Genomic DNA, 19,429 nt, shown 5'->3' on the forward strand with positions numbered 1-19,429 from the left:
TATATGTCAAAATTTACTTCCTTTTTAAGACTGAATAATATTTGTGAGTAGTTTCTTTACTAATCAGCCAATATCAGTTATAGGTTTATTTAGAATTTCTGTTTCTTCTTGACTCAGCTTTGGTAGTTTGTAGCTTTCTACAAGTTTGTTCATTTCATCTAGATTGTCTAATTTGTTAGTCAACAATTGTTCCTAGTATTCTTTTAATAATCATTTTTATTTCTGGAAAGTCAGAAATAAAATGTTCTCTCTTTTATTCTAGATTTTATTAATTTGAGTCTTCTCCCTTTTTCTCTTGGCCAGGTAGCTAAAGTTGATCAATTTCCTTGTCTTTTACAAAGATCCAACTCTTAATTTCTTTGATTTTTTTTTCTGTTGTTTTACTGTTATGGCATTTTCTCTGCTCTAATATTTATTAATTCCTTCTACTAGTTCTGTGTTTAGTTTGCTCTTCTTTTTTTTTTGGTATTTTTAAGCTGTGAAGTTAGGATATTGATTTGAGATCTCTCTCATTTTCTTCTGCACCCTGAAAGTTTTGATATATTGTTTTTTCACTTTCCCTTTTCTCAAAGTATTTTCTAATTCCCCACAAAGACAATCCCTTGTTATTTCTCTTTTGAGCCACTTTTATTTAGGAGTGTGTCATTTTCCACATTGAATATCCTTCTGTTGTTGATTTCTAATATTCCTTTCAGATCAGGGAACATACTTTCTATGCGTTCAGTCCTTTTAAATTTATTGATATTTGTTTTATTCCCTAAAATACTGTCTGTCCTGGAGAATGTTCCATGTGCTCCTGAGAAAAATGTATTCTGCTGTTGTTGGATTGAGGTGTCTGTTCAGACTAATTGGTTTATGGTGTTGTTTGTTTGTTTTGTTATTTTCTTTTTTGGCCATTCCATGGCATATGGAGTTCCCAGGCCAGGGATCAGATCTGAGCCACAGTTGCAACTTATGCAATGCCGGATCCTTAACCCAGGGCTGTGCTGGGCCGGGGATTGAACCTGCATCCCAGCACTCCATGGACACTACCAATCGTGTTGAACCACAGCAGGAACTCCAATTTATGGTGGTATTTAAAATTTTTATTTCCTTGTTTTTTTCCTTTTTCTAACTTTTTGGTTTTTGTTTTAAAAATTTTTATTAAAATATAGTTGATTTACAATGTTGTGTCAATTTTTGCTGCACAGCAAAGTGACCCAGACATATATATATATATACATTCTTTTTTAAATATTATTTTTCATCATAATCTCTCCCAGGAGATTGGATATATTCCCTGTGTTATACAGTGGGACCTTCTAAATGTAGTAGTTTGCATCTCCTAACCCCAAACTCCCAGTCCATCCCACTCCCATCCCACCCTGACAGCCATAAGTCTGTTCTCCCTGTCTGTGAGTCTCTTTGTGTTCTGCAAATAGGTTCATTTGTGCCATATTTTAGATCCCACATGTAAGTGATAGCATATGGTATTTGTCTTTGTCTTTCTGACTTACTTTACTTGGTATGAGAGCTCTAGTTGCATCTGTGTTGGTGCAGATGGCATTCTTTTTATGGCTGAGTAGTATTCCATTTTATATATATACACTTACCACATCCTTTTTTTTTTTTTGGCTACACTCATAGAATGTAGAAGTTCACAGGCCAGGGATGGAATATGAGTCACAGCTGCAACCTACACCACAGCTTCATCAATGCTGGATCCTCAACCCACTATGCTGGGCTGGGAATTGAACCCGCACCTCTGTAGTAACCCAGGCTGCTGCAGTCAGATCCTTAACCCGCTGTGTCATGGCAGGAACTCCTGTACCAGATCTTCTTAATCCATTCATCTGTCAGTGGACATTTAGGTTGTCTCCATGTCTTGACTGTTGTGAATGGTTCTGCTATGAACATAGGGGTGCATGTATCTCTATGAATTATAGTTTTGTCCAGATATACACAGAGGCGTCAAATTACCAGATCATATAATAGTTCTACTTTTAGTTTTTGAGGAAACCATTTACTTATTTCTAGAGTGGTTTTACTAAACTTATATTCCCACCAACAGTGGAGGAGGGTTCCCTTTTCTCTATATCCTTTCCAGCATTTGTTATTTGTAGACTTATTAATGATGGCCATTCCGACTGATGTGAGGTGGTACCTCACTGTAATTTTGATTTGCTTTTCTGTAATAATTAGTGATATCAAACATCTCTTCATGTGCCTATGGGCCATCTGTATGTCTTCTTTGGAGAGATGTCTATTTAGGTCTTCTGCCCATTTTTCGATTAGGTTTTTGTTTTTTGTTTTTTGTTTTTTTGTTATTGAGTTGTATGAGTTGTTTGTATATTTCAATAATCCCTTATTGGTTGTATCATTTGAAACTATTTTCTCCCATTCTGTAGATTGTCTTTTTGATTTTTTTTTAATGACTTTCTTTCCTGTATAAAAGCTTGTATATTTGATTAGGTCCCATTTGTTTATTTTTGTTTTTATTTCTGTTGCCTTGGGAGACTGACCTAGAGAAAACATTTGTATGGTTGATATCAGAGAATGTTTTGCCTGTGTTCTCATCTAGGAGTTGTATAGTGTCATGTCTTAAGTTTAAATCTTTAAACCATTTTAAGTTTATTTTGGTGCATGGTTTGGGGTGTGTTCAAGTTTCATTGATTTACATGCAGATGTTCAGTTTTCCCATCACCATTTGCGGAAGAGAATCTCTTTTCCCCATTTTTAAAATTTATTTATTTATTTATTTTTGTCTTTTTAGGCCCGCACCTGCAGCATATGGAGGTTCCCAGGCTAGGGGTCAAATCAGAGCTAAAGCCTCACAGCCATAGCAATGCCAGATCCGAGCCGTGTCTGCGACCTATACCATAGCTCATGGCAATGCCAGATCCTTACCTCACTGAGCAAGGCAGGGATCAAACCCGCAACCTCATGGTCACTAGTCAGATTCATTTCCATTAAGCCACTACGGAAACTCCTCTTTTTCCCATTTTATATTCTTGTCTCCTTTGTCAAAGATTCATTGACCATAGGTATCTGGGTTTATTTCTGGGCTCTCTATTCTGTTCTGTTAATCCATATGCCTGTATTTGTACCAGTACTACCCTGTTTTGATTACTGTGACTTTATATAATATTGTCTGAAGTCTGGAAGACTTACACTTCCTGCTCTTTTTGTCACTTCAGATTCCTTTAGCAATTCAGGGTCTTTCATACTTCCATATAAATTTTTATATTACTTGTTCTAATTCTGTGAAAAGTGTAATGGGTAATTTGATAATCTGGGGAAGATCTTCAAGGCAGAGAGAGTATCAAGTATAAATGCTCTGAGGTGGAAGCAAGCTTGGTGTAATCAAAGCCCCGTAGGAGAAGGCCAAAGGTGACTTGAGAGTAGTGATGAGAAGACCTGGGGCCAGACAGGAGGCCAGAAAGTAGGCAGAAGCTAGATTGTGTAGCCATTGTAGGGCATGGAAAGGAATTTGTGTTTCAGTCTGAATTTATTAGGACACATTGGAAGGTTTCAAGCAGGGGAGTGATGTGATGTGCCTTTTCATTAAGTCAAAATTAAATTCACTCTGGAATACCCAAATATAGCATCTTAGCATTTAGGTACATGTGTTTGGATTACCATCATGGGAATAAATGTTTCCCTCAGAACTGATGTTGCAAAGAAAGAAAGGGATCTTTATTTTTTCAACTGGTAGACCTTAAAAGAGCTTCTGAAATTTTTACTTGTGACTCTAGATTTCAGTTTTGTTAGTATTAATAATAATCATTATCATTTTAAGGAAAATGTTGGGAGGAATATGACAGTAATGTTGCCTTGTTCATTTACTACATATTTGTGTTTATCCAGCATAGAAGATACTGCTTTATATTTTAGCTCTGTATTAGGATAAGCACAGACCTTTCCCCTTGAGTTCTTTTAGCTTTGTTACTTGAAGATGATAGCCCCAATCCATCAGTAGAAATGTGTAGTTGTTCGACAGTTGAGGTGGGCGTTTTGCCACTCTATTAGCACTCTACCTCCTGATTCCCATCGCTGATAGTGGCATGTGAGGAAATGACTGGCTAGGCATGATCTGAAGCCACAGAATCTAAGGAAGCAATAGGTCACAGAGAGCAAACCAGTGACCTTGGAATCATGAGGGAAAGGTTTTAACAAACTGTGCAACAAATAAATGAGTATTTAAATGCCTTGAATACCAGTGTCTCAGCTAAGATTAAACTGGACCTCTGAGTACGTGTCATAGTAATATCACATTGTGGTGAGAATATAAAAAGTGATTTTCAAGCTATGTGATATTATGGGGAAATCTTTTAGATCTCTGCAGTTCTGGGAGTTCAAAGGCTCAGCTCTTTTCTGAGCTCTGGCATCAACTGACTCGTGGCTGTGACTAGAACACTTAACTCAATTTCCCTCATCCATCACATAAAGTCATTGGACTGATCTTTAATGTCCTTCCAGCACTAATGTTTGATCCTTTGATGAGTCTAAGGATTGCCTTTTGGGGAAAGGCCTAGAGGATAGAAGTGATGGTAAAACTCTGTAAAAATTCCACTGACAACCCTCTACCATTTTTAGCCTGATAAGAATTATTTAATTGCATGAGAACTCATCTAGCTTAGTAGGAACTCTTGATTCTCAATGATCTGCCACATCTCTCTCTCTCTCTTTTTTTTTTTTTTTTTTTTTTTTTTTGCCTCTGACAGTTATCTCTAATGATTGTGTTAAGGACAGGATGACTCTGTGATGACACAAAGTCAGCTATGTAAAGATTTACCCATATGATGCCTAAGGAGTGTGGGATATAACTGAAATTAAATAGATATTTATAAAACCAGTGAATTACTTCCAGATGGAATTCTTTTTTGACTTGTTTCTCTAATAATGGTAGCAACATATTCTCTGGTTTTTTGATTTAGCTTGTTGACTACTGTCCATTTAGCTAATTAAACCCTGATTTATATCCTATGTAAAAATAAATCTCCTCTTAGGACTTCTTACTAGTATATGTGGATAGATTTACACCTCCTAGTTTTGAGCCACTCAAGCTGTTCACTTCATAAAGTATTGGCCCAATAAACTGTGTTTGTCAGCATTCCAAATACCAGCATGTAAAGGAAGCGTGATCTTCTTGAGATTGTTCATCCTTGCACCTGTAAATTCATCTGAAAGATCAGTGAAAACATGAAATGTTTTTTTCTACTGTATTTTTATTTGTATTGTATCCATAATTTAAAAAAAAAGCCGTTTTAGTAAATAAAGACGGCACAGCTCATTCATTGCAGGAGTGTCTTTTTTCATTCTCTTCCTGGTAATACCCAGAGCCAAAGTGTCAAGTTTAGTCACACCTTGGTTTTCCAGCTTCCTATCAGAATTTGGAAATGACTAGCCAAAGATACCTAAAAAAGTGATCCTTTTCTTGCTTTAAACAGAATAAACAAATATATATAAAGCAATTACCCTATGGGAAAACTTGATATACAAAAATATTTATATTTGCAAAATAGATTTGTCGGTACCTCAAAAGGATAATATGCTCCATGTTAATGTCTTAAGAGGCATACTTCCTACCAATCATCCTGTGGTACAGTAATTAAATATGAATTTTTAACATCTGATAGAAACAAAAATTGTTTCTCAGGTATCTTGGATAATTCCTTATTGAACTGAAAAACTGTATAACTCACCTTGAGTCAAAAAAGATTAGATGGGGTTAAAATCATTCTCATATAGTCATATCATTAATATGAATAAAGTAGTGGTTCTTTGCATATCTTCCTGAAATTATTGTACTATTTGTATAAGAATTAAAGAATAAGAGAAAAAAGAATGTATACATGTATGTGTAACTGGGTCACCATGCTATACAGTAGAAAATTGACAAAACACTATAAATCAGCTATAATGGAAAAAAATAAAAATCATTTAATATATATATAAAAGAATTAAAGATTAAGAATTTAACAGGCATTCTCAAATTTATACAAATGAATGAATATTGGTTTCTTTGAAATAGTTACCTAGGAAAGTTATACATTTATTTCAGTGATACTGTTGCTGCAAATAGTTTGCAGTTCTTTCTTTTGAAACTGTTTTTTTTTTTTTTTTTTTTGCTATTTCTTGGGCCGCGGCATATGGAGGTTCCCAGGCTAGGGGTTGAATCGGAGCTGTAGCCACCGGCCAGAGCCACAGCAAGGTGGTATCCGAGCCTCATCTTCAACCTACGCCACAGCTCACAGCAATGCCGGATCCTTAACCCACTGAGCAAGGGCAGGGACCGAAGCCGCAACCTCATGGTTCCTAGTCGGATTCGTTAACCACAGCGTCACGACGGGAACTCCCTGAAACTGTTTTCAAAGCAACTTAACCTATCTGGTGAAATTCACAATGATTTTAATGATTAAAAAAATGACCTATTTATTGAATAGCTACTCTGTTACAGTTGTGCTGATTTCTAGACTGATGAAAGTTAAAAACAAACAACATGGCCCCTGCCTTTATCATGTTTTCAGTCTAGTGATTTTGGTTTTCGGATACTAACAAAAACTGAAGTTGTTAAAGATGAAGGATGTTAGTGAATGCTATTTTAGTGAAAAATGTTCTGACATAAGGAGATGAGTTTTTCTTTTTTACCTCATAAACTGGTTTTCAAAATGGTATCAAAGAGAATTTCCCCCTGAAAAAACATTTTAAACAAAGATGGTATATTTGGAATAGGTTGTTTGCTCGCGTTACCTAATTTGAAGGGTAACATTCATTTAGGTAGATATTAAGAATACTATTTTACTTTGTTGGCTTCTATGTGTATTTTGGACTTCATACCAGCTTTTGTTTGGTTAATTGGAAAATTACATAGGGTCCTGGTTTACATTTGAGAAAACTGTCAACACAGAATAGATACCTGGATGTGATTGTCTATTGAACTGTGTAGTTTTGTGTATGTATTTAAGCTAACATAAAGTACAGATTCTTAGCCTGTCCTGGACTATTTTCCTCAAGTTTTTACATGTATGTGACTATATACTTGAGAATAAAATGGAAGTATCTAGTTTTGTTTCATCTGGCGGTATGATTGTATCATGAATAAAATTAGACTAAAAGCTAATTTTACCGTGAACATCCAATGCATGATATAAAAGAAAGACGTCTCACAAAGAATGTATGAAGCAGGAGCCCAGTGTGCAATGTTATAGTAGTTTCTTTTTTTTTTTTTTGTCTTTTTGCCATTTCTTGGGCTGCTCCCTCGGGATATGGGAGGTTCCCAGGCTAGGGGTCGAATCGGAGCTGTAGCTGCCAGCCTATGCCAGAGCCACAGCAACGCGGGATCTGAGCCGCGTCTGCGACCTACACCACAGCTCACGGCAACGCTGGATCATTAACCCACTTAGCAAGGGCAGGGATCGAACCTGCAACCTCATGGTTCCTAGTCGGATTCGTTAACCACTGCGCCACGACAGGAACTCCCAGTAGTTTCATTTATTATAACACAACATGTTTGTGTCTGTAGGAGGATCTTTGGATGTATATAGAAAGATTCCAGAGCATGTCCTTGGAAGAATTGCAGTGGCGGTGAGTATATGGCTTCAACTCTATGAAAGTTGATTTAATTTTTCTCAACAAGCCTTATTCTCCTTATATCCTCAGGAATTTTTCTTTAATTTTTCTTCAATCCTTATTGACTGTCAGGGTCTTCTTACCTCTCTTACCATTTTTGTCCTTTCTTCTTTTTATAGGCTGGCCTACAATAATGACATAGATACATTTCAGGCTTATGGATATTCTTTTTTTTTTTTTTTTGGTCTTTTTAGGGCTGCACCTGCAGCATATGGAGGTTCCCATGCTAGGGGTCAAATCAGAGCTATAGCCACTGGCCTACGCCATAGCACAGCCACAGCAGTGTCAGATCTGAGCTGCATCTGTGACCTATACCACAGCTCATAACAACACCGGATCCTTAACCCACTGAGCAAGGCCAGGGATCAAACCTGAATCCTCATGGATGCTCGTCAGATTTGTTTCCACAGAGCCACGACAGGAACTCCGGGCTTATGAATATTCTGACCTGTTCTAGTTTCATGTGTTTGCAGGAACCTTACTGCTATTGCTACCCAGTAAAATTTCCAACTTCTTCAAAAGAAAGCTGTTTTAGGGACATTTTGTAGTTATAGGTGCATGATTAGAAAATGCTTTTAAAGTCTAAATTATTAAAATAAAACCATCTATAAGAAAATACCACTTTAGTCTTAATGAGTTTTGCAGACTTTTTATGTACTTGGCTTTTTAATTTTTTTCACCTTCTATATCTAAGAATTTATTTCCTTTGTGATTAAAAAGTTTTTCAATTTTTATATTCACTAATAATCTTAAGAAATACATCATCTAAATTAACATTACTATGTACAGTCCAGTCCAGATTTCAAATTTGGAATAATGTAGGCTAAACAGTGTCTTGGAGAAGTCATGGGGCGGAGTAATAGTAAACAGTTGCTAATCTAAAGGTACTCTGATAACTTAAGCAGTTTAATGCATAACAAAGTGATTATACCATGTACCATTTAATTAAATGGCTGATTTTTGCATTCATTATACATCAAGCTGACAACTCAAATCCTTTAATCCAACATGGGCACTTATTTAGTCTTAGTTCATTGTAATTCACAGCTTTCCTTTTTTCTTTCTAATTATTAGTGTGAACTGCCCAGGGTGATGAGAACTTTCTTTGCTGATGCTATTGCTGCTAAGTAGCTTCTAATCTACATGTTTAGGTAGATTAGTATGAAATCTGAGTGCTTAAATCACTATTTTAGATGAAAATAAAAATGTTTCATTTCCTCTTTTAATCTCAGGGGGGAATGAATGCTTTGTGGCTTTTGGCAGTTCTTGGCTCTAAAGTTTAATAACACGTATAATAAAGGGCGAGAAAAGGCAGGGATACCAATTGAAAAAGAAATAAGTATATGAGTTCTATATACTCAATTATCTATTGAACTTGGCTAAAATAGGAATCTGCCTTCTTCAGTAGAGAAGCATGTTCTTCCCAGACTTCATAAATCTTGCCCCCTTCTTGTGTAGGGCAGCCACACAAGGCCATCAGTCTTTTCGATTCTATTGGAGTGGGAAGCCTGTGAAGTGAATGGCATCAGCAAAAAAAAAAGAAAAAAAAAAGAAAAAAAAATCCAGCTTCAATACAGGGCTTACCTATTGGGTAATTGAAAATATGGCAATGATTTTAGTAGAAGGCATTTGAAATAAGTGGTAGCCCAAAGCATGGTTTACATTTGCCCTTACATTTTTAAAAATTAGTTTAGTTTTGTTTTTTTCTTCTAAAGTGTGCCTAGTTTCTTCAGCTTTTATGACTCATCAGGTCATAGTAATGAAAACTACCTGTAGCCAGAGTAAAAAAAAAAAAGCTTTTGATAATTTTACTCATCATCTGCCACTTTTTATAAACTCTTCTGGGGCCTAAGCTTGTATAATGCCTCCAAAGTATATATGTATTTTGACCGAATGCGCAGCATGTGGAAGTTCCCAGGCCAGGGATCAAAAAACCCGAGCCACAGCAATGACAATAAGCCACAGCAGTAAAAATGCCGAAACCTTAACTGCTAGGCCACCAGAAATCTCCCCAAAGTATATTTTTTAAATGAAGTTTTAGTAGCAGAACTACAAGGTTGGATAGTCCTTTGTTGTAGCTGACAAAAACCAGTGGAAGGGTTCTACCAGTCAAAATAAGACTAGCAAATTAGTGGTTTGTAGGATATGATTTGTAAAGTAAATGTTCTCACAGCCTAATTGGGTTCATAGTATCCTTGGCCATCTCTCCTCTAGTGTCCTGAACACAGCATCAACATTATTCTCTTGAGTTCCCTCAGTGAAGCTAAGCAAGCATATGGGGGGAGCTCCCTTGTGGTCTAGTAGTTAGCACTTTCATTGCTGTGGCTGAGGTTTCATCCCTGGTCTGGGTTCTGAGATCCCACTTGAAGCTGCTGTATGCCATAGTCAGAAGAAAAAAAAAAAAAAAAAAAAAAAAAGGAAAAAAGCACATAGATTCTACTACCAAGTCAAAAGTAACAGAATCTAGAGAGAGGAGTGAAATAGGTGCATATTGAATAATTCTTTGTGCCAATTGTTGATAAATGTTTTACATAAATATTCTGTCATTTAACCTTTTCAGTACCTTTGTAGATACTTTATGCGTATAAAGTTAGGAGTTCCCTGGTGGCTCAGCAGGTTAAGAATTCAGCATTGTCTGTGCTATGGCTTTGATTACTGCTGTAGTGAGGGTTCACTTCCTGGCCTGGAGATTTCTACATGCCACAGGCGTGGCCAAAAAAAGCAGTTAAACAGCTTGCCTAGAGTTATCATATAACTAGTTAGTAATAGTTAGAACCCAGAACAGTGACTTTATTTTCCAGATTCTAATAGTCTGGCATGCTATGCAGGTCTCCAGATCCAAGATTCATTATAGGATAGACCCCTGTTGCCTTTATGATTCGTTATTCAAATTTTCTCTTGATGGATGTATGGCAAGAGAATATTTTCCTAGGAAAAGAAATCCATATAATCTGGTTGATTTCAGCCTTCCAACTTGCTCAGTTATTTTTAACAATTTTCCGTTTGAATCTGATCTCCTATAAAGAGGAATTCCTTTCTGCCTTTTCCTGCCATCTAACACTTTTTTTATTTTTCCCCTCACTTCTGAAACAGTGACACTGTATTTTGAGTGCTAATGTTGATTGAAGTTGTCCCTGAAAGGATGTGTACTTGACATGTCAAGAAGTGAGTGATTGACAGCAGATATAAGTGCTTTTAGTGTCAAGGCTTTGTCAAGTCATTGTTGTGAAACCTAGCCCGCTGAATATCTTAACACCCTCTAGATTTTCAATGGGCAGATTTCTAGCTCCCCTGATACTTATTCTTCTTCTAAAGGAAAATGTAGTCTATTTTGACAAAGTTGGAAGAAGAATATTTTCTTTTCGAATCTCCAGAAAAATTTCTAAGTTTAGTGAGTATCCCAAGATCAGTATTTGTTTTACTTTTTTTCTGCCTGGTAGTCTAAATATGGTAGATTGCTTTCCCCTTGTGTGTTTTCTGATTACTCTTTTTCTTTGGGCTTGATTTTTAGTGATGAGTTCTCTTTAGTGGGGCAGTTTTATAATATGCAACTAAGCATTAACCCCATTTCTAGAATTCAGAAGGTGATTACTTCCATGCTAAATAAGATGACTTTGTCCTACTACTCAAAGAAAAAAATGCTTTTATTATTGATGAAATTTTTTATGAACATTTAAGAAAATATTTTTGTCCTCTGACCTCTTTCTGTGTTAGTTATTACTGTTTTGATTATTTCCCCTTTTTAAAACTGTCTTATTGTCCAGGGCACATGTGTTTTATTGTTTTTATTTTATTTTATTTTTGTCTTTTTGTCCTTTTAGGGCCACACCTATGGCACATGGAGGTTCCCCCGCTAGGAGTCTTATCGGAGCTGTAGCCGCCAGCCTACACCAGAGCCACAGCAACGCCAGATCTGAGCCACGTCTGCAACCTACACCAAAGCTCACAGAACGCCGGATCCTTGACCCACTGAGCGAGGCCAGGGATCGAACCCGCAACCTCATGGTTCCTGGTGGGATTTGTTTCCACTGAGCCACGATGGGAACTCCACATGTATTTTATTGTAATGTCACTTAGTCTGAATCCTGGGAGAAATAATCTGCTGAAATATGTATTCTCTTCTCTTAGAATAGTCGAGTATATCATTGAATTGATCATAATTTTTTAGCAATTTTCTCAGGGGTACATTCCACTCTGTGAGAACAATTAAAATATGTTAACTTCTGCTCAGCATTAATTGATATAGACTTTATCTCTGGATCTTTAGTATTTCACAATTAGGTTTTTCCCTTTGCATTTCTGTTTTTAATATTGCTCTTAGTCTTATTTGATCAGCTAAAATCCTTGCATATTTAGCTCCAACCCTCTTTCATTACTCTCAAGCTATGTAAATCACTCAGTTACTTCTCATAATGGTAGTTTTTCTTTTTCGTATATTCTGGACTCACCTAAAATTTTCTTTAATGTTGGTTACTTTCAAATTCCTAATAATGATTTATTCACTGTATCTGATACCTAATTATGAATAGTCAACCTTGAAATTGGTAAGTTCATAATCATATGGATTTAGGGTCAGTGGGTATGAAGAAAAACATGAATCTCCTTTTACAACAATTTCTATGTAAAGGTTACTAAAGCTTTTTATGATTAAATTTCCCATGCCTAAGGTAGCACTTGTAATCCATGTACTTAAGAGTCTTGGAAACAACTTCTTTTCAGTATTTTATTTGACTAATTATTCTTAACTTGGGATATTAAATTAAAAAATCCAAAGTTAGGAGTTCCCGTTGTGGCTTAGGGATAATGAACCCATCTAGTATGCATGAAGACCCGGGTTTGATCCCAGGCCTCACTCAGTGGGTTAAAGATCTGACGTTGCCGTGAGTTGTGGTGTAGGTGGTAACGCAGCTCAGATCCCACAGTGCTGTGGCTGTGGTGTAGGCTGGCAGCTCCAGTTCAAACCCTAGCCTGGGGACTTCCATATGCCACAAGTGTGGCCCCCCAAAAAAAAAAAAATCCAAAATCTAATTTAAATGTTTGTGTTTTCTCATGTTATTTCTCTTACTTTCCTTTTCAGTATTGTCCACATGATTCCACACTTATACTTGTACCAGCCAGACTAGCTTGTGAGGATCATCACTTTGATGTGCTTTGTTTTTTCCTACCCTAATAGTATTTAAAACGTTTTGGGGAAAACTTTTTATTTTGAAATTATTTTAAACTTCCAGAAAACTTGTAAGAATAATACTAAGAATTCCCACAAATGCTTCATCCATATTCCCCACGTGTTAACAATTAATCACATTTTGTTAAAAATATGTATACATTTTTTTGGAGTTCCTGTCGTGGTTCAGTGGAAATGAATCTGACTAGCGTCCCTGAGGACACAGGTTCAACCCCTGGCCTCGCTCAGTGGGTTAAGGATCCGGTGTTGCCTTGAGCTGTGGTGTAGATTGCAGGTGTGGCTTGGACTGGCGTTGCTATGGCTGTGGCATAGGCCAGCAGCTATAGCTCCGATTGGACCCCTAGCCTGGGAACCTCCATGTGCCACGGGTGCGGCCCTAAAAAATACATATATACATTTTTTTCCCTGGAACATTTGAGAATAAGTTGCAGATATTATGACCTTTTACCCCTAAGTACTTCAGGTGTGTATTTCCTAAGAATGAGGACATTCTCTCGTATTATCACGGTATACTGATCAAAATCAGAAAATTAGCATAGATAGACTATTATTATCTAATTAACAGTCCTTATTCAGATTTTGCCAGTTATCCAATAAGACCCTTTATAGACCAAAAGAAAAAAAGCTGGTCCAGTATCCAGTGTAGGGTTACACATAGCATTTAGATGTCGTGCTGCTTTAGTCTCTGTGAATCTAAAACAGTGCCTCAGTGTTTCTGTGTCTTTCATGACCTTGATATTTTTGAAGAATACACTGCCACAACACCCTGATCATATATTTCTACCTTGGTCTGAATACTTTTTTCACTTTTCCTCACATCAGTTGAGTCTGTTACTCAGGGCCTGGCACTTTGGTAAACCCTTCCTGATTACTGTCAGGCGAAACAGTCTCTAGTGCCTGCATTGCCTTCACTAGTTAATCTTTAAAAATGTATTTTCTTCGTCGTAAATGTCATAACTTAAAAAAAATTTTTCATATACAGAAGTATAGAAAATAAAAAGTGAAAATCTTTTCTCATTTTCCTATTAGATTCCTTTTCACCCACACCACCACTGAGAACTTAGTAAATGAACTTCCAGGTCATTTTATGTGCACATATACTCATTTCTTTCATTCATCATGCTTTGTCTTCAGAATAGTGTAAGCTCATTGAAGAGAAGAACCTGTAGCTTGTCCATCTGGCGTCCCCATAGAATCTGGCACATAAATGGGAGATGTTCAATAAATGCATGTTGGTTACAGACTTTCAAAGAAAGAATTGCAGTTAATATGATTATATGTTTAAATGTGGAAAGTTCTTTATAAAACCCATCATTGCCCTGTTTTCTCTTTCTTAAATTTAGGTTGTTAAAGGCCTTACTTATTTGTGGAGTTTAAAGATTTTACATAGAGGTATGTACTGAGCTTACAAGTTCTGACTTAATTTGGGGTAGGGTGGGGAACTCTCTGGATACCTTGATGACTTTTAGAGTGAATAAATGATCTAGTATTTAAGCCAGGTGATATATTTGGTAAGCTCCTTTATAAGTGTTATTTAAAAAAACATTTATCCCTTAACTACTCCAGTTTAGATTATAAACTTGATATTGCATTTTTGAGTACAGTGAATAATGTGAGTAATGTTTATTTTACCAAACACAAAACAGTATTTCATAGATTTGAGAATTACAAGATTTTTCTTACTTAACTCTAATGTAAACTTTTCATTTCCTATTTATAATTGTATCCCTTCCTTTTATTTAATTTATTTTATTTTTATTTAATTACTTTATTAATTTGCTTTTTTAGGGCCGCACCTGTGGCATATGGAGGTTCCCAGGCTAGAGGTCGAATCAGAGCTGTAGCTGCTGGACTACATCACAGACACAGCAACATCAGATCCGAGTCACGTCACCTACACAACAGCTCACGGCAACACCAGATCCTTAACCCACTCAGTGAGGCTAGGGATCGAACCTGCGTCCTCATGGCTCCTGGTCAGATTTGTTTCCCCTCGCCATGAGGGAAACTCCTGCCTCCCTTCCTTTTATTAACATTTCAGATATCTTCATGCACTGTTCCTTAAGAGATGGCTTTACATACCTCGAAACTAAATAAGGAATTGGTGAATGCATCAGAAATTAGTCTCTTAGTCTATTAACAAGAACACATGAGAAGAATAATCAGGTAACTGTTGAATGTAGCAAAGGAACCTCTTTGCATTTTTTAATATTCCCAAAATGTTTGAATTCATTTGGAGCAAGTTATTAAGTGGGAAACAGACTATAAGAAAGCAACTTCAGGTTAGCCTAATGTTACTAACTACTATTTTTAATTTTACACATCTGCTTGTGAAGCTCAGCTTAGCTTTATGCACATTTGGGGAATGTAACAGCATACACGTTAGATGTATTTTTTTTTTTTTAGGGTATAAGCTATAAGAGAGAGAAAAACAACTGATGTCCTCAGTTGCAGCATCACATCTATGCACTATCACTTGTTTTTTGTTGTGATTTTATAATGCCGGTGATTCCACATTTCTTCTTAAATCTTCCTTTCTCTCTTGAAGAGGGTAGGTAGATTTTAGTGAATAAAATGTTCAGTTCAGTTCTTAAAGGTATTTGTGCTGATTAAATGGAATCATAGGCCAAGTTTTTCTTGGTAGCCAGTCTACTCTATTTCTAGAGTATATAGTTGGTACAAAATGTAGATGTAAGGAGAGTGAGCTGAGTGTGTTAGTATTATTTTTCCTGGGAATAGACAAGCATGTGAATAACATATGATGGGTGAGGAAAAAATGGGGCATATTATCCTCCAAGATAAAAAGAGAATAGTATTTAACATAAGATGACTTATATTGCTTTTATTCCCTGTACTCCCACCTCTCCAAATTCAACAACCTATAAAATGGTTATAGCCATTTTAATAGGAATTAACACGGTGGTCAGTTCTTGTCATTTTATTGATTTTTATGGACATCTGCTATCTACTTGACAAAGGAACTCAAGGAAGTCATCAGTTTTCAGTAGCAAAGCCTTCATTGAAAGGACCTTGCCATGGAAATGCAAATGTTATTATTAAAGTGATCCTTGGGCTCATCCTGTATTCTGGGCATACAGCATAGTTCTGGCTTATAATGGATTCTCACTGGCCATAACTTTCTGTGAGGACTCTTAGTAGCACTAAGACCTATAGAAGATAGAGAAATAATACTCAGTTATTCTGTAATCATCTTTATTTTTCTTCTTTAAAATCATTGGTTTTTATTTTACTCTTGTTTTGGAGAATCCGTTGAATTTTTCATTCGAAATGGGATCTTGATGGATCTGTTTTGAATGGATTTATGTCTGGATCTAAAAATAAAGTCTGGGAGTTCGCATTGTGGCTCAGCAGGTTACAAACCCTACTATGGGTTGATCCCTGGCCTCACTCGGTGGGTTAAGGATCCGTTGTTGCTGTGAGCTACAGTGTAGGTCACAGACGCGGCTCAGATCCCACATTGCTGTGGCTGTGGTGTAGATGGGCAGCTGCAGCTCCAGTTTGACCCCTTGCCTGGGGACTTCCATATGCCCCAGGAGTGGCCCTAAAAAGCACCCCCCCCAAAAAAAAAGTCTGAAGTGTGGTTCAAAGTCTGGTACAACCATCCCATAATCACTATGGACAATGGTGGTTGACCAGAACCTTTCAGAGGCAGGTAGGTCCTCCTCCCCAGCTCTAGATGCAGTTTCGGCTAAAAAAGGGTTCTTTGGCCAGTGATGTATTTGAGGGCCTTTGTGGTTTGAGGACATAGAGGTTTCAAAAAGAAATCCAAAGCCTGTACTTATCTTTTCAGTCTGTGTTGGCCAGTCCAGTTCCGCCAGAGAGCAACCAGTATAAAATGCCACTAGTTACAGGGAAAAGATGCCTGAGTAGGGATAGTTGGAGTGGGCCGACTAACCCTCTCAATGGATTTCAGTTTTAAATAAATACCAGTAAGTGAATGTGTATCTGCATCTGTCTAAATGGAGAGACTAATGAATTCAGTGCAGCTGAATGGTTATTCTCTAATAATGATGGACACTCAACTATAAAAATAATATTCTGTGGTAATATACCTCCTTAAATATATATGTTTAGCTTTTGCGTTTTCCTTGTTATTTGTGGAAACTTTTACCTTCTGGATTTAAAGCCCTGTGTTTTTATTGAAGAGTGGAAAAGCCAGATATCCCTGAAGACTTTTGTAAAGCTTTGTAATGAGAAATTGACTCTAGATTGAGTAGTTGTTAACTTAATATTTTAGAGGTTTTGACTATATTTAATAACTTGGATTTCATAAAAATAAGATTAAAGATACCTCTTTATTTACCAAAAAGCTATTTAATTTTCTCCTTGATTAAAAAAATTGTAGCTTTTTAGATCAGTTCAATCAGGCAATTAAAGATCAGAGCTTTTAAGTTCAGCTAAGGCAATTAAATAGGTAATAATACTTGTTTATGCACTTTTGCTGTATAAGCTCATTGCTCTACCTTCTTAAAAGCACATATTCTCATTTTTGCTTTCTCAAAATGAATGATGATGGAAGTTCTAGCTGAATATTTGTCACATTGTCAAATCAAAGACAATGATCCTTCTGCCAGAGGGGGAGCCTGTGCAAGCACTGGGAGAAGACAGAGTGAAAAGAAGTTGGTAAAAGAGAAACACTAATGAGTGATATAAGTCTGTCTCTCCTTTGTCTCGGTATAAGTACCTGTGTTCTCCTCTGGTTGTCATTTTCTTCCCTACCAAATGCTATCCCTAAAACCAGGGTCTTGTACTTATGGACATAAATTTTAAAGTTTAAGAATTGGAGGTGTAGTGACTTACTTAATGAGAAAAGACAAACTATTTCTCATGTTTAAATGGCTTCCTTGAAATACAGTGGTCCTGGATTTGTAGCTGTAAAATGTATGTAAATAGTATATTCTGGAATTTATAAAATATAGGAGTTCCCATCATGGCTCAGTGGAAACGAATCTGATGATTCCTGGCCTTGCTCAGTAGGTTAAGGGTCAGGTGTTGCCATGAGCTGTGGCGTAGGTTGCAGATGCGGCTTGGACCTGGTGTTGCTGTGGCTGTGGTGTAGGCCAGCAGCTGCAGCTCCAGTTGGACCCCTAGCCTGGGAACCTGCGTATGCTGCAGGTTCGGCCCTAAAAAGACAAAAAATTAAAAAAATTTTAAAAAGTAAAATAAAATACAGTTAATGACTTCCAAACAAGCTGATGAAAATCAAGTCTTTCCTATAGTGTATATCCAGTGAGAACTGTAGAAAAGAATGAAATCTGAGCAACAAGCAGTGACAGACCATCTGCCCATCCCATGAGGCTTGTTAGTCTGGTACAGGTTAGTTTATTTGTTTATTATGTCAGCTGAACCTTTTTTAGAAATTGAAGTGCATCAGTTGCCATTCACAACGGGTCATCAAATATTATAGTTGGGTCAGGTTTTGCTATTGTTTATTTTGTTCTTTTTAAGATGTATTTGAGATGATATATGTGAAAGTACTTTATAAGCAAACCATCAGATATTAGTAATGCAGATATGTTTTAATTATAAAATAAGTATTATTAGAATTAACCACTTTATCCCCGTTAATAAGCATATCCTACTTCCAAATCAAGCCAAGGAGAGAATTTATTATACTTTGTATTAGTAGATCAAAAATTATGAAAATCTTTTCTCTGAGATAAATATGTGATATCACATTAGGACATAATTATTACAACTGTTTGAAATTTCCACTAAGATTAACTACTGTGGAAAAGTGGTCTTTATTAAAAAGCATATGTGTGAGCCCTGTAAGCATACCATGTACTGACTGGGTAAAAACAAAGAAAATGAACAGTGAGAAAGTCTGTTAGACCAGATTCGACATTATAGCAAACATTGCAGCTTAACTTCAAAACATACATCGCCACTAATGAGGTGAGAGCCCTGCATATTAATAAACCTACAGCTCCAGTCACAGCCATCATTATCCACATCAAACATAAATACAAGATTAACACCTATGCCATTTCTTTGGAAGATGTGAGAATGCCCTGGCAGTAACTGCTCTCTCTTTCCCTGAGGATGAAAAATAGAAATGGAAGGGTAATGAGAATAGAATTTAGATTAAGAAAATAAAATTGGCAATCAGGCTGGGATAATCTTGCACAAATAGAGAACTTTATAGAAAGAAAAAACCTAGATAGTCTGTGTCCAGGATATTTTTTATGTATATGCATCGGGTAGTTTCATTTATTTTCTCTAATAGGAGAGCTTTTTAAAAAATATATTTTATATTACGTATATATACTTAACATTTTTTTATATTATTCTGAAGGCAAATGCTGCCCAAATAGTTTCGTTTAGAGAAACTTAAGTCTTGAGGTTTCAAAATGCATGTTAGAAATTTTATTTTCTATCCCTGGCTCTACTTTTTACGAATCTGACCTCTCACAGATCTTGGTGCTACCATAGATGCCAAAGCCAGTGTTGTTAGTTTGTTCACTGGGCAACTATCTTATCCCTGCTGTGTCCCAGGCACTGGTCTAAGTGGTTGGAATACATCAATATGTATATAAAACAAAAGATTCTAACATTCATGGAACTTTACTCTAGCTGGTGTGGGGCAAGGCTGGAAACAGTCCATAAGTA

At 36.5% G+C, this 19,429-nt stretch overlaps 1 protein-coding gene across 5 annotated transcripts in view; it reads left to right on the forward strand.

Moving 5' to 3' along the window:
• The window catches only part of MAP2K5 (mitogen-activated protein kinase kinase 5), a 273,914-nt gene that overhangs the window by 109,225 nt on the left and 145,260 nt on the right, over window positions 1–19,429 (forward strand). For 4 of the 5 annotated variants that reach the window (XM_047767144.1, XM_047767146.1, XM_047767147.1 and 1 more), the window contains exons 12-13: window positions 7,505–7,566; window positions 14,140–14,188. The exons of the other annotated variant lie outside the window; for it this stretch is intronic. In XM_047767144.1, coding sequence (XP_047623100.1) covers window positions 7,505–7,566; window positions 14,140–14,188 — 111 coding nt within the window. The remainder of the gene's footprint in view (window positions 1–7,504; window positions 7,567–14,139; window positions 14,189–19,429) is intronic. 5 annotated transcript variants of the gene reach the window in all.

Source organism: Phacochoerus africanus, chromosome 2 (genome assembly GCF_016906955.1).
Source record: "Phacochoerus africanus isolate WHEZ1 chromosome 2, ROS_Pafr_v1, whole genome shotgun sequence".
Lineage (NCBI taxonomy): Eukaryota > Metazoa > Chordata > Mammalia > Artiodactyla > Suidae > Phacochoerus > Phacochoerus africanus.